Source organism: Pituophis catenifer, unplaced genomic scaffold (assembly GCF_029215685.1).
Source record: "Pituophis catenifer annectens isolate HBS135680 unplaced genomic scaffold, rPitCat1.0.hap2 SCAF_1, whole genome shotgun sequence".
Classification (NCBI taxonomy): Eukaryota; Metazoa; Chordata; class Lepidosauria; order Squamata; family Colubridae; genus Pituophis; species Pituophis catenifer.
The window spans coordinates 233,054,722-233,082,125 of NW_027256881.1; the positions used below are offsets into that span (position 1 = coordinate 233,054,722).

Below are 27,404 nucleotides of genomic sequence, written 5' to 3' on the forward strand. Positions count from 1 at the left end.
AATAATTTTGTCCATCAATTTAAAACAACCCAGTTAAAACCAATTACAAATTAAAACTGCAAGGATGGGATCAAGCCAGCCCAGATACATAGCACATGTACAATATCACTACTAACAGAATAATAGAGATTTGGAATGGACCTTGGAGGTCTTCTAATCCAACCCTCTGCTCAAGCAAGAAACCGTATAACATTTCAGACAAATGGTTGTCCAATCTCTTCTTAAAAACTTCCAGAGCTGGAGCACTCACAACTTCTGGAGGCAAGTTGTTCCACTGGCTAATTGTTCTAACTGTCAGGAAATTTCTCCTTAGTTCTAGGTTGCTTCTCTCTCCTTGATTAGTTTCCATCCATTGCTTCTTGTCCTACCCTCAGGTGCTTTGGAGATTAAATTGACTCCCCTCTTCTTTGTGGTAGCCCCTCAGATATTGGAACATTGCTATCATGTCGCCCCAACCCTTCTTTTCATTAAACTAGACATACCCAATTCCTGCAATTGTTCTTCATGTTTTTAGCCTCCAGTCCCCTAGTCATCTTTGTTGTTCTTCTCTGCACTCTTTCCAGAGTCTCAACATCTTTTTATATTGTAGCGACCAAAACTGGATGCAATATTCCAAGTGTGATCTTACCAGGGCATTATAAAATGGTGCTAGTACTTCATGTGATCTTGATTCTATCCTTCTGTTAATGCAGCTTAGGACTGTGTTGGCTTTTTGGCAGCTGCAGCACACTGCTGGCTCATATTTAAGTGATTGTCCATTAGGACTCCAAGATCCCTCTCACAATTACTAGTATTGAGCCAGGTACCCCCTATTCTATACCTGTGCATTTGGGTTTTCTTGCCTAAATGTAATTACATGAGTTGCACTGGTTGCCAGTGTGTTTCCAGGTGCAATTCAAGATGCTGGTTGTCCTCTTTAAGCCCTACATTGTTTGGGACTGTGTTACCTTGGGGACCATCTTTTTCCAAGAGTGTCTACACATCCAATTCAATCTAGCAGATTGGTCATATTGCAGATCCTGTCTGCCAAGGGTGTTGACTGGTGGGAACTAGAAGTCAGCCCTTCTCTGCTCTAGCCCATCTTGTGGAATATCCTCTCCTTAGAAATTAGAATGGCTGCAACCTTGTTGGCCTTTCTCAAGGCTTTAAAAACTTGGCTATGTTACTTGGGCCAAGGATTCAGGTGTGTTAAGGGTACCATTTCTTGGCTTTACTGTTCATGGTATTTTTCTGGTTAATTATCTTGGCTGCTGTATGTATTTATGTTTTTATTGTTTAGTTGTTTTATAGTTTTAGAATTGTAAGTAACCAAGCGCCATATGGTTGAATTGGGTGGCTATAGAAACTGAATAAATGAATAAAATTTAAGGAGAGACATATTGAAGCTCTGCATGATAGACCCTTTGAGCACACATGCCTCTCCTATGTCATTCCATGCCATCACTATTTCTGCTGCATAATCCTTCAAATGTAGCCTTTTCCCCGCCAACTTTGAAAAGGGGTGAAATCAGGGGTGAAATGCTCCCAGTTCGGACCGGATCGCCCGATCCGGTAGTAATGGTGGCGGGTGGTTCGGGGGAACCGTTAGCAAAAATCCCTGCGCCCCCCCCACCATGCCCAGCTGAGCCGCACGATCATCAGAAGTTTTTTTTTTTAACTTTTAAAAGCATTTTTTTCTACAACCTCTTCTGATGAAAAAATGCTTTTAAAAGTTAAAAAAAAGCCTTTGATGATCGCGCGGCTCAGCTGGGATCGTCAGAGGCTTTTCAAAGCATTTTTTTCTGCAACCTCTTGGCCGAAGTGGTGGTAAAAAAATGCTTTGAAAAGTCTCTGACGATCCCAGCTGAGTTGCCTGATTGGTAGATGCTTTTCAAAGCATTAGAAAAAATGCTTTGAAAAGTTAAAAAAAAAAAAGGTTGGCCACGCCCACCCAGTCACATTACCCCCACCACCACCAAGCCACGCCCACAGAACCGGTAGTAACAAATTTTACATTTCACCCCTGGGTGAAATTAATGCTGCCATAGGTGGATTTCTATGAGAACCAGAGACCAGGAGGTGGAGTGAAGCAAGAATTTCCATCAAGGGGAGAAGAGATTGGCCCAAAGTTCTATTGAACTGCAAATTCTATTGAACCCCCCCAAATTGCAGATGCCGGTATCTGAGCCAGTAATAAGGTAACTCCCTCTTGGATCTACCTGGCTCATGAGAACTGACCCTGAATTTGCAAAGATACTGTATGGAAACATCCTCCATTTTAGCGCCTAGTATTATAGTATATAACTGGGAGAGTTGCAATAACATAGTTATTACCACTTGCTGCGGCCAACTCACCATAGCCATCTCACCACAGGACAACTCACCAGTGGACAAGAGTTACACTAATATAGAAGAAAGAGTAGAATAGAATCATTAAAGAAAGGATGCCAAAGGAGGGACAAAATGAAATGTGAATGACAAAAATTAAATTATTTTTTAAACTATTTTAAATAATTCTATCGAACTGTTTAATTGTCCTGGAGTGAATCGTCTTATGGCAAGTGGACCATGACAAGTTGCCCATGGTGAGTTGTCCCATTCTGTAGTTCAGTGCGATGAATGGAAGTTTGTATCAGTGGTGAAATCCAATTTTTTTTAGTACCAGTTCTGTGGGCGTGGCTTGGTAGGCTTGGTGTGGCTTGGTGGGTGTGGCTTGGTGGGCGTGGCAGGGGAAGGATACTGCAAAATTTCCATTCCCTCCCCACTCTGGGGCCAGCCAGAAGTAGTATTTGCCAGTTCTCCGAACTGCTCAAAATTTCCACTACCGGTTCTCCAGAACCTGTCAGAACCTGCTGGATTTGCATCCATTTTATCTGTGAAAGGCACATTTCAATCACTTTTCCTGACCAAATGTGTGCATTGGAGTAGATCTCTTGACTCCTACAAGCTGTTTGACTAGTCCTTGATCCTAATACCTGGTGCTCTCTCCTGTCCAGTGTTTTTGGTCCTCGAACAGCAGCACATATTGGTAGCAACCCGGAGAGGGTGTGTATGTGACAGTCTGCCACTCCCCTTCTCTGTCTCTCAGCAAAAGTCAGGAATGGTTCAGCTGCTCCAGTCTCTCTGGGCTGGTCAATCTGATTACACAGCACTGGGTTGCAATCAGCGCGGCCCCAATTCTCACAGGTACCTGGCAGCAGACTATATAAGGGAGTGCCAAGATTCCCCTCTGAGCAGGGGGCACACTTGCCACCCCCCACCCCAGCCAAAGAAGGAGATGCCTGGACAGGAATGCAGTTGGGGGCATGAACAGACTTGAGATCTCCCCTCCAGAGATATAAATTTGAGTGGGATGAGAGGCTTGTGGCCTTTTCCATCCCAGCAGAGCTGCACTGGTAGAATTGACGGTAAGAGATTCCAAATTTTTTTGTGGAAAAAGAATAGGATATTAGGACTTCTGCCCCAACTTAATGACCCTCCCCCAAACATTATCCTACTTGAGAACCTTCCTTTGCAATGGGGGGGGGGGCAGGATGGAGCTCTGTTTTATCCATCTGCCTGGAAGTGTTTCCTTCCTTGCTTCAAAGGGAAACTTTTCCCTCATGAGGGCCAGGAGATGGATGGGACCTTTAGCAGCTTTACCTCATGCAAATCTATGGCGAGTTTGTAGTATGAATGTCAAAAGGAAGCTCTCTAACCTGGAAGGTCACTTCAGTTTGGCCAAATGGATGATTTTTTGAAGATTCTGGATGTGGGAGGGGAGCACTCACTGAAATTTCTTGGCAGTCCATGGGGGGATGCATACTTGGAAATGTAATGTCCTCCCCCAACAGTCAGAAGGTGATGGAAGCAAAGAGAGGGCTGGAGTTTGTACCATTTGGCAATGGGGATTTTCTCTCCTATGTTAATCTATCATCCCTCCTCCTCCTCCTCCTCCTCCTCCTCCTCCTCCTCCTCCTCCTCCTCCTTGTCTTTCCTTTGCACTGTAGATGTCAAAAGCTGCACCCAAGAAAGCAGCAGCCCCTCCCCCACCAGGATGCTCCCTGGACATTAATGATCCTCAGGTGCAGAATGCTGCTATTCGTATCCAGGCCTCCTATCGTGGGCACAGGTGAGGAAGGCAGCCAGTAGGATGACATCTTCACTGGTAGTGAGAAAAGGGGTTCTTGAACGACTGTCCAGGAGGACTTTGATTTCTCTCTCTCTTTCCCTCCCTCCCTCCCTCTCTCTGTTTTGTCTGCCTGTCTCCCTCTCTCCCCCCCCCCCTCTCTCTCTCACACACACACACACACACACACGCCAGTGGTGAGTTGCTCCTGGTTCTGTCCGGTTCTTTAGAACCGGTAATAAAAGCGGCGGGAGTCTCTGGCTCCCCCTACCTGCCCGGACGTCATAACTGACAATCTGCGCATGCGCCAAAGCTTCTGCGTGCATGCACACTCCCATTGCGAACCGGTAGTAAAGGTAAGTAGAACCCACCCAACACACACACATACACGCACATTTTTAAAAATTACAGTAACCATAAGATACTTTTCTGGGCTAGAGGGTGGTACATACATATTTTAGAAATGAAAAAACCGTTCCAGGGCAGGATTGGTGCTGCTTCTTAATGTCATCATTCTCCACAGTTTGGGACTGTTTGTCTCCACCTTAGCCTGCCTCTATGTTAACTTGTAATTTGGCGTTCCTCCTCTAGCATTTTATAACCAAAAAGGGAATCTTCTCAAATGAGGCATTCCAGATGTGAAACATTCCATCCCATTGCTTACACCATTGCTTATTTCGTAGTCTTTCAGACTCTGGAGAAAGACGTTTATATCAGTGAGCTCTTTGTGAGGAAACGGAGTTCATCTTGCTTTTATATGCTATTATTAGTTTTGGGGGGGGTGTTTATCATTTACTATTGTCTTTGTATGAATTATACTTTTGGTCTCAAAAAGTCATTTGGGAAAGAAGATCAACAAATATAAGGCACATGAAAGGGGAATTTAGAAGAAAGATTGATATATTGGTATATCTCTTGATGTTTTGGGAAAGTATCTTTGATATATTTTGATGAGAGAATGCAGTATGGGAAGCTGAATATATTATCGTCAATGGTTCAGCTAGGAAAAAGAGAGGCTTAGTATGTGATAAAGAGAGCTTGGAAGTAATTGAGAAAATTAGGGTAAGAGGTGATTGGATGTTGAAGTAATATAAAGAAGTGGTGGTCATGAAACGGCTGGGGAAGGGCTGCTAGAGAAGTAGTAAACAAAGAAGACTTTTCAGAGAACAAGAGTTGTCACAACAAATATCCTCAATTCCTGCCATGAGCAAAGGGTTAAAGTGGATTATTTCCAAGACTCTTTGCAACTCTTCCATTCTATGATGTTATGACTGGTGTTAGAGATATGACAAGAAGGACATACTCTGATAGGAATCCAATTCAGTGTATTTTTCAAAATCTGGGATTTAACAGCATAAAGATCCTAAATTTTTCAGGTTACAAAGAGGTCACACAGAGAGATTACACAGACTTTGCTTCCTTGAAGAGTTTTTCCTGTGTTTCAGCATTTAGGCTGAATACTTTATTTATAATGCAGCACCTTGATGAACCCTTAGGACTAGTTCTTATTATCACATACCCAACCCCTTTGCACAATCTAGTGTTTTAGTTGTTTACAGTTAAGCACCCAACATAATTGTTGAACACTCTGATAGGTTTAGAATTATCCATAAAAAACAAAGTGGCCCATTCCGTTTCAAGAGTAAGCTTGAGCTCCAGCAGAATGCAAGCTAATCTTCATTAATAATATTTACACCCATAATTTTATTAGTGTTAATTCTGTGGAACAGAGAAGAACAGGTATCTAACAAGAGGAATTATAATTAGTCAGGTTTTGCTCTCTTATACCTAAAGCATTCGCTGTCAAAATAATGTTGCTCAATTAACTGCAGCTTAATAATGCTAATTTTTAAGTGCAGAAACATATTGATGTCTAAGTGTTCAATTCACCCCCTCCAAATATCCCAATATATATAAAAAAAAATGTCCACATAATTTGTTTTGCCCAGGAACTGTTATCATTCGCCTTTTTTTTTGCAGATCTCACTTCATGATAGTTTGCTATTGCACAATTCATGAGAATGAGAAATGAGAACACAGTTTAGATCTGTTGAGACTACAGCTCCCAGAATTCCCAGGGCAACAGAGCAGATGACCATGCTACACGGGCATTCTGAGAGATGCAATCTTAACTCATTCCGAGACCACTGGATTGGGAAAAACGGAGCTATAAGTTTGTGAGCAAAGTTCTGCATGCCTGCTGTTCCACTTCCTCTTCTCCACTCTCAGGTCTCGCAAGGAACTGAAAGACAAAGGCCCTCCACGGGTACTACAGAACCTCAAAGATGTGATGCTGATAGAAGGCAGTGCAGCTAAGCTAGAATGCCGCATCAGTGCCTTCCCTGACCCCTTTATCCGCTGGTCCAAAGATGGTGTGGAACTCAAGGACGGGCCCAAGTACCGCTATGTCTTTGAGGATCCTGACATTGTGGCACTGGTGGTGCGTGATGCAGCCCTTCCTGACCTGGGCAAGTACTCCATCGCTGTGAAGAATCCCTTTGGAGAGTGTTTTGACTCAGCTCGGCTCCTCATAGAAGGTAATGTGACCCTCTTCCCACATTCCCTGCTAAACATAGAGCTATGCATCCCCTTGGGCAATGAAGACATTCTAGTGAGTTTCTTCTCTAAGAGAGTGTCTCACTTTGGCACCCTTCACTGGGAAAGGTTGCTCTGTCTGCTCCACTGCTTCAAGTTGTAGCCCTGCCCATTTTCTATTCATAGGCCGGGTCTGTCTAATGCAAAAAGCCAACTGTTTCCAACTCTAGCCCTGCCTCTGCCAAGACAGAGCCTGCCTGCTCTCCTTCTTCCCTCCCTTTCTTCCCTCTAATAAAGTGGTGCTGTTTGTCTAGCTATTCGTGATCCTGTGGAGATGCAGGAAAAGCAGCGGGAGAATTTGCTGTTGAATTCTCAGAATAATTTCTTTTAATTATTATTAGGGAGAGCCTTTTCTGTGGGGGCACCTACCATCTGGAACGGGCTTCCCCCGGAGTTACGAAACATCCAAGACTTACGCATTTTCCGCCGAGCCCTGAAAACATTTCTATTCCAACAAGCTGGTCTGGCCTAACTCTCCCTTTTTAATTGGCTTTTAAACTGTCTTTTAAATTGGGTTTTAAACCTCTTTAGATACATTTGGATGTTTTTTAATCTTTGAGCCTAAATTACTTAATCTGTTTCTTAATAGTTTTTAACTTCTATATGTATTTGTATTTATTATGGCTGTTCACCGCCCTGAGTCCTTCGGGAGTAGGGCGGTATACAAATATGAAAAATAAAATAAAATAAATAAATAATATCTTTTCTTTTATGTACACTGAGAGCATATGCACGAAGACAAATTCCTTGTGTGTCCAATCACACTTGGCCAATAAAGAATTCCTATTCTATTCTATTCTATTCTGTTCTATTCTATTCTATTCTATTCTATTCTATTCTATTCTAGTCAAGAGAGGAGGCTGATTTTTGAGACTGATATCCTAGTCAGATCTTGATTCACACGACTTGTCATTCTTGAGTCAGAAGGGAACATTACCAACAAAATAGGACATGCATCACAGTTATGTGTAGATTTATTTATACAAGATGATACTTACAAAGCATATAGATCCTGTAATATCCTACTTCTCCAACTCTGCATTAAATGAAGAAACTGCTGAGTGGTCACACTTTGAGCGCTACATGACTAAAATTTAGCAGAGTCACTTTTCACAATCCCAATAATCTCAGATTTCCTTTCAGATGGGTCTTAATGCAAATTGACAGTAGACTAGACTAGACTAGACTAGACTAGACTAGACTAGACTAGACTAGACTAGACTAGACTAGACTAGACTAGAATAGACTAGAATAGAATAGAATAGAATAGAATAGAATAGAATAGAATTTTTATTGGCCAAGTGTGACTGGACACACAAGGAATTTGTCTTGGTGCATATGCTTTCCATGTACATAAAATAAAAGATTTGTTCATCAAGAATCGTAAGGTATAACACTTAATGATTATCATAGGTTACAAATAAGCAATCAGGAAACAATATCAATATAAATCGTAAGGATACCAGCAACAAGGTTACAGTCATACAGTCATAAGTGGGAGGAGATGGGTGATGGGAACGATGAGAAGATGAGAAGATGAATAGTAGTGCAGACTTAGTAAATAGTTTATTTCAGTAATGTCATAGAGACATTTTAAAAATATTGCATTGTGTTAATTATCAGCTAATATCTCTTTTCTTCCTTTTTTCCTTTAACAATTTATCAGAAAAGACTAGAAATAGAAGCACCATTCAATGAATTTTGTATTTTACAGCAGTTCCACTCTTTTAGATTTTAGATAGAATGAATTCATAAAGGGTTTTTTATTGAATACTTGGATTATTTTACACTTTTAGAATGCAAGTTAAATTGTTTTTAAAGGAAGACTTTAAAGGAAAGCAGAAAATGAATAATCACCCTTTCTGTGCCTATATTATAGCCTGTGTTCTGTGTTCAGAAGAGACAGAGGAGATACTTAAATTAGCTGGAAGTGTGCAGAAATCTTTTCTGATGCACTGAGAAGTGGCTATGGCAGCTCTCTTTGCAACATAATCCCTAACATCTGCGGATGTTAAGTTGCAATTACTCAGCGGTAACAACCATTACAGGAAAAGCAATGCCAACAATTGGAAGAAGACTCACATCTGGACACACAGCATTAACAATAACAGACAGTAACAGAGTTGGAAGGGACCTTGGAGGTCATCTAGTCCAACCCCCTGCTCACGCGGGAGATCTGTACTAGCGATTTGAACCACCAAACTGCCAACCTGTCTGATCAACAAGCTCAGTGTTTTAGCCACTGAGCCACCTAGTCAGGCTAGGTTAGGCTAGAGTGTTGTGTCCTAGGATAGGTCCTCCCCAGGCAGAAGATGCCTGGTGGAAGGGCCCAATTCTGATCTTAACTGTTTTTTTCTCTTGCAGTACCTGCCAAGATACAGAAAGGCCCAGACAATTTAAAAGCCAAGAAAGGCAGCACAGTCAATTTGACAGCTCACATCAGTGGGGAGCCAGCCCCTGATGTCGGCTGGGCCAAGGATGGGGAGGATATTGAAGAAGATGATCGGTGAGTGAAGCCCAGTATTGGATGGGTAGCCTCGGATCGGAGGTAACCGAGTTAGAACAAAGATAAGAATTTCTGATCTTCCTTCCTTGATCATACAAGCTCTTGCTGGTAACTTTTAGGCTCAGAAAAAAGCATACAGTAGATGATGCCGTAACTTAAATGTTTATAGTAGTGTATAATGTGAACTTCAAACAATATAATTATTATTCTTCCTCTTCCTTCCGTTCTTTCTCTAGTGATTGCCAGGTTAAAAAGAGCTTGTTACCCTTTGATTTGCATTGATAGGGCATGAACGTAGAAGGCAACCTAGTCCAGATAACTGCTGATGCCCCTAGTAGAAAGCTAATGAAGTCAGGAAGAAACTTCTGTCTATTATAGGTCTTAAAATGGGCTCCTGGGTTCTGATTCCCTTTCCTTCCTCTGCAGAGTGTACTATAATATTGGCAGTGACTCAACAACTCTCACTATCAAGAAAGTGACGCCAGCTGATGCTGGGAAGTATGAGATCTTTGTGGAGAACAGCCTGGGCATGGATCAGTCCTTTGCACGCCTTGATGTGAATTGAGCTCCCATCTCCCCACGGTTTGACCCACCCCAAAAGAAACTCTCCTGTACCCAACTTTCAGAGCAGGGGAATGCAATTAAAAACAAACAAACTGGAGCAATAGGGATATTTCATTCTCCTGCAATACCCCCGAGCCCAGCTACTTCTCTCACTGCTGCTTTGGGTCTCTCACTCACACAGGAGAACTTCAATGAGGATACAACTTTTCTCCCGACTTGCTGGCAAGAATACCTCCCCACCCCCCACTACTCTGCTCCAGGGCTCAATCCATTTCTTGGGCAGACAGAACTATCAGTTTATCAATAGCTTTGCCATCAATATGACATAAGCAATGTTCACTGAAAAGCCATCTAGGTGGGGGCATGAAAGGGGCAGGGCAGAGACTACACACCAGAGGTCTTTCCCCAGTGCTGCCAAGGTAGTCAGGCCATCCCAGAAGCCTCCAGATTCTTCTGGGCCCATTTTCTTGCTTGACAAACTAAATAAAACCAAATGACTCTATACTGTTTTGTGAGTTTTTATGATGATGATTTATCGCACAGTCAGCCAGGTATTACTGGATTTAGCATTTTGGGCCGCCTACCGAGTACTTATTGTTAAATGTTTCCTCATAACTTTTTTCCTCAAAGCCCCACTCCAAACCTCATGCAACTTAAAAGTCATCCTTAGCTGTTCCAGTGCTGATGTAGTCAGGGCCGGATTTAGATGAAAAGAGGCCCTAGGCTATTCCACTTATGAGGCCCTTTCACCTATAGTGAAAGTGTAATTTTAATTTTGCTAACAATTTGAATGTAGGCCCCTCTTGATCTTGAGGCCCTAGGCTGAAGCCTAGTTAGCCTATAGGAAAATCCGGCCCTGGATGTAGTGTTTTCCCTCTTTTCCCGACATAACCTTTGCCACGGATAAGAACTGGTATGCTTCCTCGGCCTTGTGGATGGAACCACTCTGCTGCTAATAGGTGGGATTGGTATTCCATGTTGCACTGATGTATGAAATGGTTTGACTTGGCTTTATGTAATGTGTCAACCCAGTGTGGTCTGAAAACCGGGGTTTTGCGACTTCGTGTACTGTAGGAACCAGACAATTAGGATTAATACACTTTGCATAAATGCACTATGGTTTCCCATGATTACTAGCCGATACTTCAACTTGCATTGTGGATAAGCAACCTAAGCACATTCATCAGAACATTTTACAGTTTTTCCGAGTCCATATTCTGTGACTTTCCCAACCTGTGCACTTTGTATATATTTGCTGGGGATGATGGGAGTTGCAGCCCCAGCATATCTAGGGCACAGGCTGTGGATTATAGTAGGTTCCTGAAGACCAAAAGCATTTGGGACTTCTCAATGAAAAAGGCACCTTCTGGAGGTCAAGAGCCTACCCTTTTTCTTGGCAATGTTGCCTCCTGCCGGTTCTCAGAAACATTACAGGATCCTTTTTTCAGTCCGCTGCTCTGGAGATATAAATAACTCCTCCTGACCATATTGGGGATTGTTTCAGTCTTCAAATTTTCCTCGTCACCTTGTCCACATGATAGGACCCAAATGAGAAGAAGCTGAGTAGATGATCTCCATTCCTTCCAAATCATGTTATGAGTGCTTCTTGACATAGCTTGTCTTCAAACAGTACATATTTATTTATTAAACAAATTGATATTAAATGTATATAATACAAATTCATTAAAAATAACCATCCCCCCCCCCCACCCCAGGGCAGCAGCGATTCAATCAAATCAGCTATTTGATCATCTCCATCAGTGGTTTCCAGCCCCATTGATAAAATCATGTTTTTAGGGCTTTTTGGAAAAGCAGCAGGGTGGGGGCCAACCATATCTTGGGTGGGGAATGATGTTCCATAATGAAGGGGTCACCACCAAGAAGGCTCTTTTGTATGGTCCCATCAAATGACAATCCCTATTCTATGGGATCCGTAATATGTACTGCCTATATAGATGCAATAGGGAAAAGGCAGTCGGTCCTTCAAATAACCTGACCCCAAGCCATGTAGAGTTTTAAAGCCTTCCATCCTTCTGAGGTGGGTAAAATGAGGACCCAGTTTGTTGGCATCTGGGTCCTGGGTCATATTGTTGGGGGCAATATATGCTGACTCTGTAAACTGCTTAGAGAGGGCTGTAAAAGCACTATGAAGCAGTATATTAAATCTATTGCTATTGCTAAAGGTGATAAACAGGATCTTGAATTGGATCCGGAAGCAGATTTCCTGACAGATAGTTTCTTAATGCTGTTAATTCAAAGACACCACAAAGCTACTCCTGCTTTCCCTACTTAAAAAGCACAAAACCACGAAGAACATACAGTTCACAGTGGAGAACCCTCCCCCACCCACCTCAAAAAATTCTGATTTTGCAGAGTGATAATAGCATAATAAAAGCCTCATCTCAAAACACTTAGCAACTCTCTCATAGTCACAAAGCTTTATAGGACTCCTAGCAGAATGGGATTTAATGTTCATGACACACTTTAAATTGTGTTACCATCCAATGGATGATCTATTACAGATAAGCCCTGCCAAGTCTTAAAGAGAAATCAGTTGGGGAAAAGGCTAAATATGGGTCTTAAAAGATGGCTCTAGCCTCAACACCTTGAATTTATTTCTGACATTTCAGGTTAGGCAAAATGGCACATTTGTTCCTTGTCCTCTTGCAAGTTTTTTCTTCATGATTCTTGACATCATGTGATCTGTCTTTCAGGACATTCTAGATAATATCCACTCAAAGCTATTTTTCTCTGGATGCGAAAGCTTACAAACAGTTCATGAAATATTGTAGTAGGAAGCCCACTGAAATTCAAATATTTCACCATCATTCCAATCTGTTAAAGACTGGGGAAAATTGGGGATAAAGTGAGGTAACCCCAAAAACAATAAAGTGAAAAATGCTGATGGACAGATTATGGGGAGGGTGGTAAAAGAATTTGGCAAGAAATATCCTTTAAAAAGCAGACTCCCATCTGGAACTGCTGAAGGCCTCTTTCCCCCAATCTCACATATGGCAGTAAACTCTCTATAGTGCTAAAAATGGGAAGAAAAAGCCATTTGCACATGCTTGGAAAGTATTCTGTCTTTCTAATGACTTTGGAAAGCTGAAAAATCAATCCAAGGAAAGTAATTCTTCATTGTGCTCTCCAATTCAGCAATAGAAATCAGTATCATTAGGAATCTGGTTTGGGCCCATTATTCTCTCTCAGCCCAACTCACCTCATAGGGTTGCTGCTGTTGTGGGGAAAATAGGAGGAGGAAGGAGCATTAGATAAGTTTGTGGCTTTGAGTTATTTATAGAAATAATAAAGGCGTGATATAAAGGAAATAAATAAATCTGCCCGAAACCCGACAGTGTCATCTTTAATCCATGTCAATCTATAAATCCCCTTGAACGGGAATCTACAGCAGGTGCATCATCTACTCTATCTTGGCTGAGCCCAAAACATTTTAAATAGTAAAAGATTAGTAAAAATTTAAAAAAAAAGTAAAAATTTAAGGAATTTTAACAATTCCTGATACAGGTTTGGGATGTTGGAATCAGGGACAAGCCCCAAATCTAGATTTGAAGTCAGAAAGAGGCAAAACCTAATTTGTCCCGTGTTATTGTTCCTTGAGTCTCCAGGAGTCGAGGCCAAAGGAAATTATTAAACCCTAAAACTATTAAAAATTATGAAATTATTAATAATTATTAGAAATTATTAAAACCCTAAAACTATTAAAAATTATGAAATTATTAATAATTATTAGAAATTATTAAAACCCTAAAAGTGGGAAAGAAGCCGGTGCCCGCACTGCATTTTGGGCCATCTGGAGTCGTGGCTGGGGCTTCGGGCTGAATCGCGCCGCAGCCCCGCAACTTTGCGGGGGGACTTGAATGCAAAGGCGGGATGCAGCAACGGGGGGGGGGGGGAAAGATGCGGATGCTTTGAGCTTTCCGGGCATTTCTGCGGGAGAACCCCGATTCTCCCGCCCCGCAGCTCTTCTCCTGCGGCTTTAAGGGTTGCAAATCCTCTGAGATCCACAAAGAGGTGGAAACGGTGACGTGGCATTCTCACGTGTTCGGAAGCAGAAGGCCGTGTTTTCCAGCGGAGTGGAGATCTCGTTGACACCGTCTTCCCCACCGTCCCAGATCCCCTAAGTGGAACATGCTGAAAGCCGTGATCCTAATCGGGGGGCCCCAGAAAGGTGAGCTGATATCCCTCCACACCTCCCGGGAAGCTGATGTCCATTCGGGCTGGAGGCGGCAGGGCAGCCCCTTTGCCGACAGAAAAGCCAGTCCACGATTTGCTGAAAACTCCCCCGCCCCCCCCCCCGCCCCCCAAAAAAGCGAGCCTACGTGTTCTTTTAGCCCAGGAGTCTCCAACCTTGGCAACTTTACGCCTGGAGAACTTCAACTCCCAGAGTTCCTCAGCAAAGCAAAGCTGGCTGGGGAATTCTGGGAGTTGAAGTCCACCAGGCTTAAAGTTGCCAAGGTTGGAGACCCCTGTTTTAGCCAACAGCTTTTACATATAAGAGTATATTTAATCCTTAGCTGGCTTCTGCCCCCCCCCCTCCACAACCTGTTTTCCCTCCTGTCCAGAACAGCCTGGTCTCTTCTTTGGAAGGACCCTCCTTCTGAAGGGTCATTTCAGATGACTGTAATGTCTCTCCCAAACCTTCTCTGTACCAGGCTAAGCGTCCCCATCTTCTTCAACCTTTCTTCACAGTTGTGGTTGGATAGGCTCCCCTTGGTTAAATGGGCTCCCTAAAAGGCTGAGCGATCTGGGGAGTGCAGAACTGATTTCCACAACCCTGTCCATACTACTTTTGAGGGTTGCCTAAAAGATGCATATTTTTTTATTTGTTTGTTTAGCAATAACACCTTTTTCCCCCTTATAACACTTTGTAATCCACTTTGTGCTTTACTGTCTGTTCCCTGCTTCTGGCAGAAGATTGCCAGACCAAAAGGAGGGGCAAATTCTGGGGGATGGTTGGCTCCTGATTCTGGAATTGTTTTGCTTTTTCAGGGACCCGCTTCCGGCCCTTGTCCTTCGAAGTGCCCAAACCCTTGTTCCCAGTGGCAGGGGTACCCATGATACAACATCACATCGAGGCATGCACCAAGGTAAGGGGGTTATTCAGATTAAATTTTGGAAGGGCAGGGCGGCACCTGTTGCCTTAACTTAATCATGGTCGGGTAATGAAGCAAGCAAGAAAATGAAATCAGCTATGCCTGATGCTTTTCCTGGCATTTCTAACAGGTGCCCAACATGAAGGAGATTCTTCTGATTGGCTTCTATCAACCCAATGAGGCACTCAACCACTTCCTGGTGTCTGCCCAGCAAGAGTTCAAAATCCCTATCAGGTGGGTGGCCAGTGGTTATTGTAAGGAAAACCGTAAAAGCAGCCCCAATGCTATCTGTCATTCAGACACTGGTTCTGCATAGTCTGGCCTTTTTTTAAAAAAAAGCCCTGTTGCATTGGCCAATACATCGTTAACATCTTTGCAAACCTCTGAGCTGTAATTCAATCTTTCTTCTCTTAGGGCCTTCCAGATATGCTAGGCCAGACCTGTCACTCCCAGGAGCTGAATTCTGTTTTACTTACCTGTTGATTCCAAATTTTCCATTCCTTTGGCTGCATCCATGTGTAATTTTTCCTAAGGACTGCGGACTGTGCCTCATGTTGGATGAAATAGATGTAGTACTTGAAAGGTTACCCTGAAATAAAAAGCAGTCAGTTGATAAGCTTCCATTATCCATCCACAGTGATGGCTAACCTTTTACGTTACCCGCGTGCTGGCCTGCGTGCTGGAAATGGCACGTGACATCATGTTGCCTTGACCGTGTGGCCCCCGCTGGCCTTCGTGCGCACGGGAGCGCCGATACCCAGAAAAGCAGTGCTCTGTCATGCATGCGTGAGCCAGCACCTGAACTTCCAGTTTCTGGCATGGACACATGCCCGATGAACAGCTGGCCATTGCGCATGCGCACAATGTAAACCCGGAAGTTTGAGTGTTGGATTGCGCCTGCGCGACCAAACACTGCTCTTCTGGGTTTCGCCACTCCCACACGCCTGACAGCCAACTGACTGGTGCACATGTGTGCACAGGAACACGGAAGAGGAGCCAGCGAGGCCGCACATTCCTCACAGGATGGTTCTGTGTGCTGCTTCTGGCACGTGTTCTATAGGTTCGCCAACACAGGTCTATAAGCTCCCGCTATTTGGAAGTCAGAGGCTCCAAAAGGCCATCTAATAAGGCGAATTTCTAATTTCTATAGGTATCTCCAGGAATATGCAGCACTTGGCACAGGTGGGGGTATCTACCACTTCCGTGACCAAATCCTTTCAGGTAACCCTGCAGCCTTCTTTGTGCTCAATGCTGATGTCTGCTCTGAATTCCCTCTTGAAGAGATGCTTGCCTTCCACCGTCAGCGGGGCAGTTCCGACAGCTTCCTCATGCTGGGCACCACGGTAGGAGACAGTCCTGCCTTCCTAAACTGGTTCAATCATGAAGGAATGGTTGGGAAGCAGAGGGTCAGTTAGCTGGGGAGTCCCGGGGTACCAGGCAGGAGAGCCTGGACCCTTCTTAAGATCCTCTTTTGAAGCTTCAAGTGTTTCTGTCCCCTCAGTGCATCCGTGCCAATCTTGTTTTCTGCAGGCCAATAGGAAGCAGTCTCTAAACTATGGCTGTATTGTGGCAAATGCTGACACACACGAGGTATGAAGGTATGAAGCCAGGCAGAAGGGGGGGGGGGTGTCTGTGAAGGAGGCAGGACCCACTAGTGAGCCGAAAAGAGAAGGCCTTTCTGTGAGTCCTGCCTTCTGCCTGCTAGATCCCAGGTTTCCCCTCAGGAATCTTATTTTCAGCACCCGTGTACAGCACTGTCACTTCCACCTACGTCCCCCTTTTCTTTTCCAGGTCTTGCATTACGTGGAGAAGCCCAGCACTTTTGTGAGCGAGCTCATCAACTGTGGCCTCTACCTATTTACCCCAGCCATCTTCCATCACATTGGGGAAGTCTTCCAACGTAATCAGCAGGAGTTGCTCTTGTGAGTGTCTTTGCCAGCGTTGTCTTCGGGTCCTTCCTGCTTTGGATAGTGGCAGGTCACTCATCTACCATCTTTCTTTTTCTTTCTGTTCATCTCCTCCTCCTGCCAACCTTTGCCCTCATGCAGGGATCCGTATCATGGGTAAGTCTCCATCTCTCCCTTTCATCCTGCTGCATGTGCCTTTTTCAAGAGCTGTTGATGGTATGTTTTTTTTTTCTCCATGGGATTTAGACATTAGATAGAGATCTAGTTTTTGTCAGTTTCCCAATTGCTGGAGGAAGCTGTGCTGCTCCCATATTCATTCTTCCTACAGCTTGAGAGCTTCATTTCCTGGTTGGATCTCGCTCTCAATCTCTCCCTCTCCCTCTCTCCCCCCTCCCCCTCTCTCTCCCCCCTCCTTTCTCTCTCTCCCTCTCCCCCTCTCTCCCCCCTCTCTCCCTCTTCCCCTCTCTCTCCCCTGTCTCTCCCCCTCTCTCTCCCATCACCTCTTTCCCCCCTCTCTCCCCCTCTCTCTCCCATCACCTCTCCCCCTCTCTCTCCCCCTCTCTCCCACTCCCTCTCTCCTCCCTTCTCTCTCTCCCCCTCTCTCTCCTCCCTTCTCTCTCTCCCTCTCCCCCTCTCTCCCACCCCCTCTCCTCCCTTTTCTCTCTCTCTCTCCCCCTCTCTCTCCCACCCCCTCTCTCTCCTCCCTTCTCTCTCTCCCTCTCCACCTCTCTCCCCCTTTCTCCCCTTTCTCCTTCTCTCTCCCCCCTCCCTCTCCTCCTCCCTCCCTCCCCCCTCTCCTCCCTTTTCTCTCTCTCTCTCCCCCTCTCTCCTCCCTTCTCTCTCTCCCTCTCCCCCTCTCTCCCCCTTTCTCCTTCTCTCTCCCCCCTCTCCCCCTCTCTCCCCTTTCTCCTTCTCTCTCCCCCCTCTCTCTCCCTCCCTCCCTCCCTCCCCCCCCTCTGAAGCAAATACGCTGCTTCCCCTCAGCTTGTCTTTGTCTCATTCCCACAGAGAGGAGAGCACAAACGGTTGGCAGCGGGCTGAAGCCATCCGACTGGAGCAAGACATCTTTACGGCTCTTGCTGGGCAGGGACGCCTCTTTGCCTACAAAACGGAAGGGTTCTGGAGCCAGATCAAATCTGCTGGGTAAGGAAGGGGCTTTATCTCACACCCAAATAGGTTGCAGATTCATACAGGTCGTCCTCAATTTATAACCATTCATTTAGCAACCATTTGAAGTTACCATGGTCCTGAAAAAAGTGACTTAACCCAGCCCCCTGCACTTATAACCATCACAGTATCCCTACACTTACCTGATCGGAATTCAGGCGCTTGGCAACGGGCATGTATTTACCATGGTTGCTGTGTTCTGCAGTCACGTATTTGCCATGTGTGACCTTCCCAACTGGCTTCCGGCAAGCAAAGTCAATGAGGGAAGCTGGATTTGCCTAACAACTGCATGATTCAATTAATATTTGCAGTGAGTGATTTGCTTAACAACTATGACAACAACAAAAAAGGTGTAAAATTGGGTGTGACTTACTTGCCCAGCAATAGAAATTCTGGTCCTAATTATAGTTGTCAATCAAGGATTCCCTGTGCTCGGTGGCACATGAGGTGGTTGAAAATTGGAGTTGAGTGTATCTGTGAGCATGCCAAAGGTTGACTCGGCTGTCTTTGTACAACTTTGTGTTTTAAAAAACTTGGCTATTTCTTCCTTGAGCAATTATGCAGATAATGCAAATGAGGGAGAGACTTCAGAAGGTGCCATGAAAAATATGTGTTGCAGTGGCAAGAGAAACTGTTCACCTTGTTTTGAAGTAGCCAATAGGCAAGTCAGAGCAGATGAGGGACTGTGAGCGTTGCTGCTCATTTCCTCTCCTTGCCTTTTCTTTCATAGGCTGTAGAGCCTTTGTAAATCTCTGTCCTGCTTCTTCTTTCTCTCAGTCTCCTTTAGAAAAAGAAGAGCATCCAAATGAATTAAGATGTGCACATCACTTTAACTGGGGCCTTTGTTTTGTAGGTTAGCATCCATCAGATTTAGATCTGTGGCTTGTCCTACAAATGGCAGGACCACAGCAAAAAAGAACGAAAATCTGATTTTGTGTGTGTGTAAATATGGATACTGTGCCCGGTAGAATGTCATCTTCTATTAATTGTATGTGTGTTTGTGTATGTATTCCTGTTGAGAGCCATTTGATTTCTTGTTTTGTCTGCAAGAGGCTGGGGATAAGGGTTAAGTGTGGTGCTTGAGGGTTGGGAGCCAAACAGAATAACTCCCATGTTCTCTTTGCCAGCTCTGCCATCTATGCCAATCGTCTCTATCTGAGCTGCTACAGCCAGTGTCATCTGGAGAGACTTGCCCAGAACCAACCCGGTGGGCCCAGCATCCGAGGTATCTTCTCCTTCTACGTTACATTGTAAGGCAAAAGCAGCAGTACATTTCATTGGCAGGAATAAGGCACATTCTTTGTGTTGTCATGGGGGAAATGCTGTCATCCCATCCATCTCCATCAGTCCTGTAGATCAGTGGCCCCCAACCTTTTGGGCATCAAGGACCGGTTTTATGGAGAAAGGTTTTTCTGCTGACCGGAGGAGGTGTGGTTTTGTATTCTGTCTGCATCCCATGGATGGGGCTTCACTTGTTTGTGTGGACTGGTTACTGGCATGCCATGGTCTAGTGCCGGTCCGCAGACCGGGGTTTGGGGACCTTTGGTTTAGATATCTTGCTGGAGAGACCATAATCTTAGGCTCTCACATCTGCCCAGGACTCCAAAATGCCTGGCATATTTTCTTCAGCTCCTGGGGGATCAGACATGGTTTCATTTATTAATACTACATTGTTGTTGTCTGGATTATTTTGGATGAAATGTTTTTTTTTCCCTATTAACATTTTTATTGAGTTATAAAGTATTGTAAAATACAAAATACAAAGTAAATAGGAAAGCAGTGGGGAGGGAAAGGGGAAGGAGAAATGTGGAAAGATATGGGGGGAAAAAAGAAAAAGAAGCATTGACTTCCGACTCTCTCTGTTACAGTAAAATAAGGCATTAACATCAAATCACAACTTTTTGCTTTTTCATAATAATATAAACAAGCCATTTCTATAAAAATCTACCAGTCTAATCGGTAAAGCCTGAAGTCAGAGTTTCATTCATCTCCACATCAAGCACGAAGTTGAGAAGTGGTCTCCAGGGGGAAACAAAAGTACTTATGTTCTTTTCTTTAATCAAAGTGGTCAGTTTTTCCATTTCAGCCAACTCCATCAACTTCTGTAATGTTGAAATGTTTTTGAAGGTGTTTTTCCCCTAAGTTGGAGGATTGTCTTGCTTTCCCCGTATATTTGGTTCCATAATCTCCAGCGTTTGGCAAGTTTGAAGTAGTAATTTTAGCAGCTGTGTGGGGAAAGGCATTGGGGGGGATCAAAAAATAACTCAGTGCTAGAGCTGGAGGCCTCCTCTAACAAAGCCTACAGAATAGTGGAAATGACTCGTAGAGGAGATAGGAGAACGGAAGTAATTGCTGCTTCTTTTCCATGCAGGGAATGTCTATATTCATCCAACGGCCTCGGTGGATGCCAGTGCTGTGGTAAGTCTGTGGGCTGGGTGATGCCTGCTGCTTCCCACAAAAGAATGAGGGCCCAGCACCACAGTGTCTTGGTGGGAATGAATAGGGCCAGAGCCAGGGCTATAGAGTAGGCCTGCTTTCTCCCGCAAGCACAAATAGGTTATTTACACCTGTGTATGCTTGCTTGTGTATAAACAAACTAGTTTTTTTCACCTTTAACTTAGTTGCAGTATGAAGGGAAGGATGCTGTGAGGGGATTTTGTGTGTGTGTGTGTGTAATGGCTGCGAGAATAACCTTGGCAGACAGGTGGAAAAGGAATGTAGGCAAAATTAGACCAAAGCTATCTCATCTCATGCATTAAGCAATAGCCTTCATACTTTTGTATATACCTGCTTAGTAGGGCTTTCGGCCCCCCCTAAGCGGTGTTCTTTTTTTATACAAAAGTCAGCTTATTGCCCCCACAAACCGGGTCCTCATTTTACCTACCTCGAAAGGATGGAAGGCTGAGTCAACCTTGAGCCTGGTGAGATTTGAACTTGCAGTAATTGCAGGCAGCTGGCAATTAAGTGCTATTTTAATAGCACTTAGTCCACTGCGCCACCAGACTCAGGGAAGGGAAGGCGCCTCAGAAGGGACCTTCCCTAGTTCTCTGGAAAATAAAGGAAGGGGAGGGGAGAAGTGCTTTCAGACTGGCAAGATCCATGATAACAGTACTATTAGCATTCATCGTTTGCCTGGATTACCTCAAAGGGCTGACAAGGAGTATAATGGCTGATCTTTCCTTTACCCTCCCTTTCTTCCTCCCAATAATAGGTAGGATTTTAAAAATAGCAATAGTGGTAGCACTTATACCTACTGTGTAAACTGTTACATAGCACTGTACGGCACACTCTGGGTGGTTTACAATTCAAGCATTATTTGCATATTACACCCCAACAATCTGGGTCCTCATTTTACTGACCTCAGAAGGATGGAAGTGTCAGCCCCACTGCGCCGCACCTCGTGGCTTGGGGCTGTCATTCAGGCAGGACTGGGGAGCTGACTTAGCGACACTCAGAAGTATGTTTGGTCGCCCAGCCTAGGCATCAGAAGCCTGCTTCCACCACCACCAAAGCCTGCGCTGTCACTGCACAGCTGAGAGGCAGGCCCCAGAAGCAGCTGAAGTTTGGGGCCTTACCTGAGCAGAGCCAAGCCAAGCCAAGCCTCGGCTGAGCCAAGAGGAAAAGCAGGGTTAAAGCAGGCTAGGTTTGGTGTAGGTTGGCTTGCTGGGTCAGATGTGGGTTAACTGTAGAAGAAATGCGAGATGGGGGCAGGGCCAAGAGGTGGAGTCACGGGTGGAGCCTTTAAAACGGTGGTAGGGAGCACTGCGCGAAAGCGCTGACAATATCTCACTTGGAAAGTTGGTGATTTTTGGAACGTACGGGAGGGCCTGATAAAGATCTCTACAACTAGGAACCCAGTTGACTGGACTCTTATTTCAAAGCGCCATTCCGGAACCTGAAAGGAAGGCTGAGTCAACCTTCAGCCGGTCAGAATTGAACTACAGGCTGTGGGCAGAGTTTTCCCACAATACTGCATTTTAACTAGTGCGCCATCAGGGCTCCTTCGACCCAAGCACCGGTAGAGGGTGTAAAATGGGCTGGGTGGTAGGTGGGCTGGGCTTCAGTTGACGCTTATAGAGATTTCTTAAAGAGAGTTTCCCTCACCACCCTCGCTGTGGCATGTGTGGGGGTAGGGCTGGGTTTTAGAGCCTGTTCCATCTGGCCCTTGTCTTTGCCCCTGAGGACAAAAGAAAGCTGGGGGCTAACCAGTGACACAGATGTCTCTCCCTTGGCTTTTCTCTGTAGCTGGGTCCCAATGTCTCCATCGGGAAAGGAGTGACCATTGGTGCAGGAGTGCGAGTGCGTGAATCCATCATTCTGCATGGAGCGTCTCTCCAGGTAAGGTGTTTTCTGAAAATCCTGTAGGCCAGGAGTCTCCAACCTTGGCAACTTTAAGACTTGTGGACTTCAACTCCCAGAGTTCCTCAGCAAAGGGCTGAGGAATTCTGAGAGTTGAAGTCCACAAGTCTTAAAGTTGCCAAGGTTGGAGACCCCTGCTGTAGGCCATAACCTAGTTATTTGCACGACTTGCATTTTTAGGAGTATAAATATGCATTCATTTTATATCTTTGTTGTTGGATATCCCATAAACTTCCTGCAACTTAAATAATGGTGTTTCATCTGTGGAAAATTAAATCCTCATCCCTCATTTATTTATTTAGCGTATGGCAACCCCTCAGTCTAATTCTTCTTGTCCCATTGATACTTTAAAAAAAAAATCAGTGTGTTTTATTAGTGAGCGTTCTTCTGTGGTTCTTTAGATATCGGGTCACTTATGAAACACAATAAAAAAGAAAGGCATATCTATTATTAAACCAAGCTCCTGTCTTCTCTGAAACGGTGCAATTTCATTTCCCCACTTTCATTTCCTCTCCAGGCATCCTGTTTTAAGAAATGGGGGAAAGATAATCCATCATCTCCCACTTAGATGTTAGAGGTTTGAATGAAAGGATGTTGCGAGTGCTGGAGCATTCTGCTTGGAGGTGCTGCCTAGATGCTCCCACCTGGAGGCGTTGAGGATGGCTCAACCAAAACACCTCCTGAGCATTTTTCTCCCATCCATCTCTCAGTTCTGGTTTTAGTGTAGTTTTTGTAATCTTAATCAATGCGGTTTTAATGTTTTAATTATTTTCCTTCTTGTTTGTTACTTATAAGCTGCCCAGAGTCACCTTATAGGGGAGATGGGAGGCATAAAAATTTAATAAATAAATAAAGAGGCATAGCACCAGATTCTTGGTCAAAGCTTTACTCAGACTGCTACATGCCGGATACTGTCCTTTAACATTCACTTGTTTAGCAACGGATGGCATCAGGTAAGGGGTACTTATGACCGTCCTCATAGTTGCTATTATAACAGCATTCCCACAGTTAAATGTGATTGCAATCCGGGTAGTGTTAACTGGCTCGCAGTTACCGTGTCACAGCATCCCACAGTCACTTGTTTGTCATTTGGGTCCTTCAATACTGGCGTCTGACAAACAAACTCAATGGGGAAGCTGGCGGGAAGTCACAAATGGTGATCACATGACCATGGGATGCTGCAACTGCACAGGATTCGCCTAATAATGGCTCTTGGAACTGCCAGAACTGCTTTCATAGGCTGGCATAGTCACATGACAATGCATCTCATGACTATCTCACTTAGTAATGCAGTTCCTGGTCCTAATTAATGTCACTAAACAAGAACTATTTGTATTGGATGCAACCATTGTCATTCCTAACCATAAGCAATGTTGCCTGGAATTGGTGGAATCCATCAAAATTGGACAAGTATCTTCATAGAACCAATATAATATAGCATTGAAAATATGGCCTGGAACGGAGACCCTAGTTCAAATCTCATTCAGCCATAAAAACTGCTAGGTGACTTTTGGTCAGTTCCTATTTCTTGGTCCAACCTACAAGTTGTTGTTCTAGAACAGCACATAATGAAGAGAGAAATCTTATTGAAGAACAAATGAAGAGTGAATCACAACCTATATAGCCCTGAAAACTCAGAGAAAAGATGGGACATCAATGCAGTAACACAACGATAGTCTTGCCTTGTATCACATGGGGATGTTACATTGGAATTAGTGCTATCTCTAACAGGTTTTCCTAACAAGTCATCTAGATCAGGGGTCTCCAACCTTGGCAACTTTAAGACTTGTGGACTTCAACTCCCAGAGTTACTCAGCTTTGCTGGCTGAGGAACTCTGGGAGTTGAAGTCCACAAGTCTTAAAGTTGCTAAGATTGGAGACCCCTGATCTAGAGGGGTCTATGACAATTTGCTGCAGCCAACTCACCACAGCCAAGACAACTCACCACAGGACAAGAAATACACTGATATAAATTATATCAGAGACTTTGGCTGTGGCAAATTGTCCCATTCTGCATCTATAGAGTATTAGCTTTTCATATTTTTCTAGTGCCCAGCAGGTGGTGCTACTGCGCTGTAAATGTTTATAAGATACTATACTGAATGAACAAAGAGAGTTTTGTTGGTCCTCTTCAAGGCTAACAGATTATTCTATCTCCTGTGGGGCTGTGTGCTTGTGGCCCAGGTTCTGTGGACTACAATTCTCCGGATCAGATGCAGAGTCTTAGGAAATGAGCTGAAGCCCTTAAAATGTCTGCTACTGCACTTTCTGAGGCAAGAATCTCTCTTGCACAGGAGATACGTGTGTTTATAAATTAGATTGAATTGCTTTCCAGTGCCTGATGACTGCAGATGTATCAATGAACATCAATTTTCTTCCCCTGTGGCTTCTGTCCTTTTTGCCCGTTTTCCTTTTAAATGCATGGACTGAATTGTTGGAGCGTTGTTTCCCTGCACTGCTTTTTCAGCATCCAAGGATAATCTGTATTGGACCTAGGAAGAAGTCTGTGGTTCAGTAACATGAGGCATTAATTTTTAAATTAAAAATAATTTAATTTTTAAAATGCCCCAAATGTTGGGAAGGTGCCAGTTTTTAATGTTCTTTCTTCTTACAAGTTCCCTGAAATTTCGTGCGATGTAGCCTTTCCTGGGAAGCTTCATCTATTTGTGGTTTTTTCAAAAAAAGGGAAGAAATTGCAGGCAGGGGCTTTGGTGCTCCTGATTTGTGGGAGACCTGAATTTCGGCAGCTGTGGGCAACATGCGGCTGACTCCCCATAGAATGCCCCACTCTCTTTTCCGCAGGACCACACCTGTGTGCTCAATAGCATTGTCGGCTGGGACAGCACGATTGGACGCTGGGCTCGTGTGGAGGGTACCCCCAGTGATCCCAATCCAAATGATCCCTATGCAAAGATCGACAGCGAGACACTCTTTCGAGATGGCCGTCTGACTCCATCCATCACTATTCTGGGTGAGTTTTGCATCCTGTTTCTCCCTTCCCCAACAAACAGTTGGGGCCTTCCTGCCTTTTTAAGCAGGAGTCCCCTATGGGATTACAACTCCTCCCCAGCCTGCTTTCTGAGCTGATCCTTTTTGACCCCCCCCCCCCGCCCTCCCCCAACAGGGTGCAATGTGACCATTCCTGCCGAAGTGGTCATCCTGAACTCCATCGTGCTTCCTCACAAGGAACTCAGCCGCAGCTTCAAGAATCAGATCATTCTTTAATGAGCCACGAATTCGCCTCTGGAAAGTTCAAGAGCATCATAATACTGTAATTTGTGACCATCAGACATACTCTCAAGCCTCATCCAATCTGGGTAGGCCAAGATCTATGGTTTTGGTACCGTCTGCTATGTCCTTCTGGGCTTTTTCAGGGGATGGGAATATGAGCCTCTTTCTAGGATGGAAGAAGTTGAGTTGCCCTGCTCTTCCCTGACTTGACTGCCAGTAAACCTCTCCAAGGAAGAGGCCTGCCTGAACTTTACCTCACTAAAGGCTATTTAGAGAAAGATGCGTAGCTGAGAAGACACATCTTTGCAGGCTTCTGTGGCCCCCCGATGCCTTTGTTCATCCTCCAGTTAAATCCCAACAGTCCAAAGAGCTCCATTCCTGCAGCTCACGTGGCAAAAAGGCCTGTAATTTTCCCTTTCCTTCCATGTAATATCCCCTTTCTCTCCCCCACTCTCTTCCCCTGGCACTGCCTTGTTAACTTGCTCACTAAGGAAATTGCCAGACGCCCGGACCTATACCTACCTCTGGTTGTTTGTGAGGTGGAGGAAGTCATTTGTTTCCATATTCTAGTACAACAGACGGCAAATTGAAACTTTGAAATGAATGAGAAAGTGTTGGTAAGAAATCACCTATAATAAAACATATATTGTGGAAAGGTTTGGGTATATTGCCTCCATCCCAGTGAACGGAATGGCTTTCCATAAGGCCTGGAGCAGGGGTAAAATCGAGCAGGCTCTGACAGGTTCTGGAGAACCTGTAGCAGAAATTTTGAGTAGTTTGGAAAACCGGCAAATACCATCTCTTGCTGGCCCCAGAGTGGGGTGGGAATGGAGATTTTGCAATATCCTTCCCTCAGGAATGGGGAGGGAATGGGGATTTTGCAGTATCCTTCCCCTGGAGTGGGGTGGGAATGGAGATTTTGCAGTATCCTTCCCCTGCCATGCCACACCCACCACACCACATCACGCCCACCAAGCCATGCCCACGGAACCGGTAGTAAAAAAAATTGGATTTCACCACTGGTCTGGAGCAAGAGCTGCTTGTCAGGGGTCCAAGTAATACTTCCATAGCAACCCTGAAGCTGACCTGACCGTGGCCATCTTGAGGCTTCAGTGTTGCCACTGAAACTATTCAGAGGCTTTTGGGAAAGGAAACAGATAGGGACTCCCAACACAGGAAGTTTCTACATTGCAGTTAGATTCATTTGATTCGTTTCTCTGGAGAAAGAAGTCCTTACCCGTCAGTTTTACCTTTCCATAAAAGAACTGAGTTTGCAAAAACAATGCACCTAGCTGTCTTCTTTTTTACTATTATTTGGAGAAAAATATCCTTTGAAAAACATAGCAAGCTGGGAGAAATTTATCTCTCTTTACCTTGTGTTATCCATGTTGTAAGCAGGAAAGTAATACAAACATGCCTAGAAAAACCCTGTTTTTGCAAGGATTCTTTGTGTTATCATCCCTGTGCTAGCAGTGAGAATATGAATGAATGGTCACCCTAGTTTAACTCTCATCATGTTCAATGTTGAGATGGGGGAGGTTAGTTTAACCCTGTACCCTCCAGGGCTTTCTGGGTTAAATCTAAGCAAACATTGACTGGCTTTTTTGAGTCCATGTTACAAGCTAATTGAACCCCACTAACCACCCAAATGTGGCATCTTTCAAAGTGATGTTTCCCAGCAAACTCCTGTCCCTGCAGAATCCTGTGTCCCAAACAGCTGAAATCAATACCTGTCCCTTGAACAGGTTTGTGCTGATCCATCTCTGCTGTTTTTTCTTTTGAGTCCCACCAGGGAGTCCCACCTGCGTGTTCATTGGATACCCATTTATCAAGAGAGGATTTATCTTTCTCCTGCTACTGGAAGCATGATTTTC

General features: G+C 44.5%; 2 protein-coding genes across 3 annotated transcripts; both read left to right on the forward strand.

Annotated features, from left to right (window-relative positions):
- Positions 1-3,968: 3,968 nt before the first annotated feature.
- SPEGNB (SPEG neighbor) lies at positions 3,969-9,917 on the forward strand. Its single transcript, XM_070957158.1, has 4 exons — positions 3,969-4,090; positions 6,317-6,624; positions 9,047-9,188; positions 9,615-9,917. The coding sequence occupies exons 1-4, from the start codon at positions 3,969-3,971 to the stop codon at positions 9,751-9,753; spliced, it is 711 nt and encodes a 236-aa protein (XP_070813259.1). The 3' UTR covers positions 9,754-9,917.
- A 3,922-nt stretch (positions 9,918-13,839) lies between these two features.
- Positions 13,840-26,307, forward strand: GMPPA (GDP-mannose pyrophosphorylase A). 2 transcript variants are annotated; one of them, XM_070957159.1, is made up of 13 exons: positions 13,840-13,941; positions 14,763-14,860; positions 14,997-15,100; positions 16,017-16,209; positions 16,397-16,456; positions 16,658-16,788; positions 16,915-16,929; positions 17,782-17,916; positions 19,068-19,165; positions 20,312-20,358; positions 22,186-22,278; positions 25,102-25,270; positions 25,424-26,307. In XM_070957159.1, the coding sequence occupies exons 1-13, from the start codon at positions 13,902-13,904 to the stop codon at positions 25,522-25,524; spliced, it is 1,284 nt and encodes a 427-aa protein (XP_070813260.1). In that variant the 5' UTR covers positions 13,840-13,901; the 3' UTR covers positions 25,525-26,307. The 2 variants fall into 2 exon arrangements, with proteins under 2 accessions (XP_070813260.1, XP_070813262.1); XM_070957161.1 differs by lacking the exon at positions 16,915-16,929.
- Positions 26,308-27,404: the final 1,097 nt, after the last annotated feature.

Excerpts from the sequence above, each read along its gene's own strand:
- SPEGNB (XM_070957158.1), top strand. The coding sequence starts at position 3,969 with ATGTCAAAAGCTGCACCCAAGAAAGCAGCAGCCCCTCCCCCACCAGGA. Across the intron at positions 4,091-6,316 it reads GCCTCCTATCGTGGGCACAG|GTCTCGCAAGGAACTGAAAG; the intron begins GTGAGGAAGGCA and ends CTCCACTCTCAG. Across the intron at positions 9,189-9,614 it reads GATATTGAAGAAGATGATCG|AGTGTACTATAATATTGGCA; the intron begins GTGAGTGAAGCC and ends CTTCCTCTGCAG.
- GMPPA (XM_070957159.1), top strand. The coding sequence starts at position 13,902 with ATGCTGAAAGCCGTGATCCTAATCGGGGGGCCCCAGAAAG. Across the intron at positions 20,359-22,185 it reads CGGTGGATGCCAGTGCTGTG|CTGGGTCCCAATGTCTCCAT; the intron begins GTAAGTCTGTGG and ends TTTTCTCTGTAG. Across the intron at positions 25,271-25,423 it reads TCCATCCATCACTATTCTGG|GGTGCAATGTGACCATTCCT; the intron begins GTGAGTTTTGCA and ends CTCCCCCAACAG.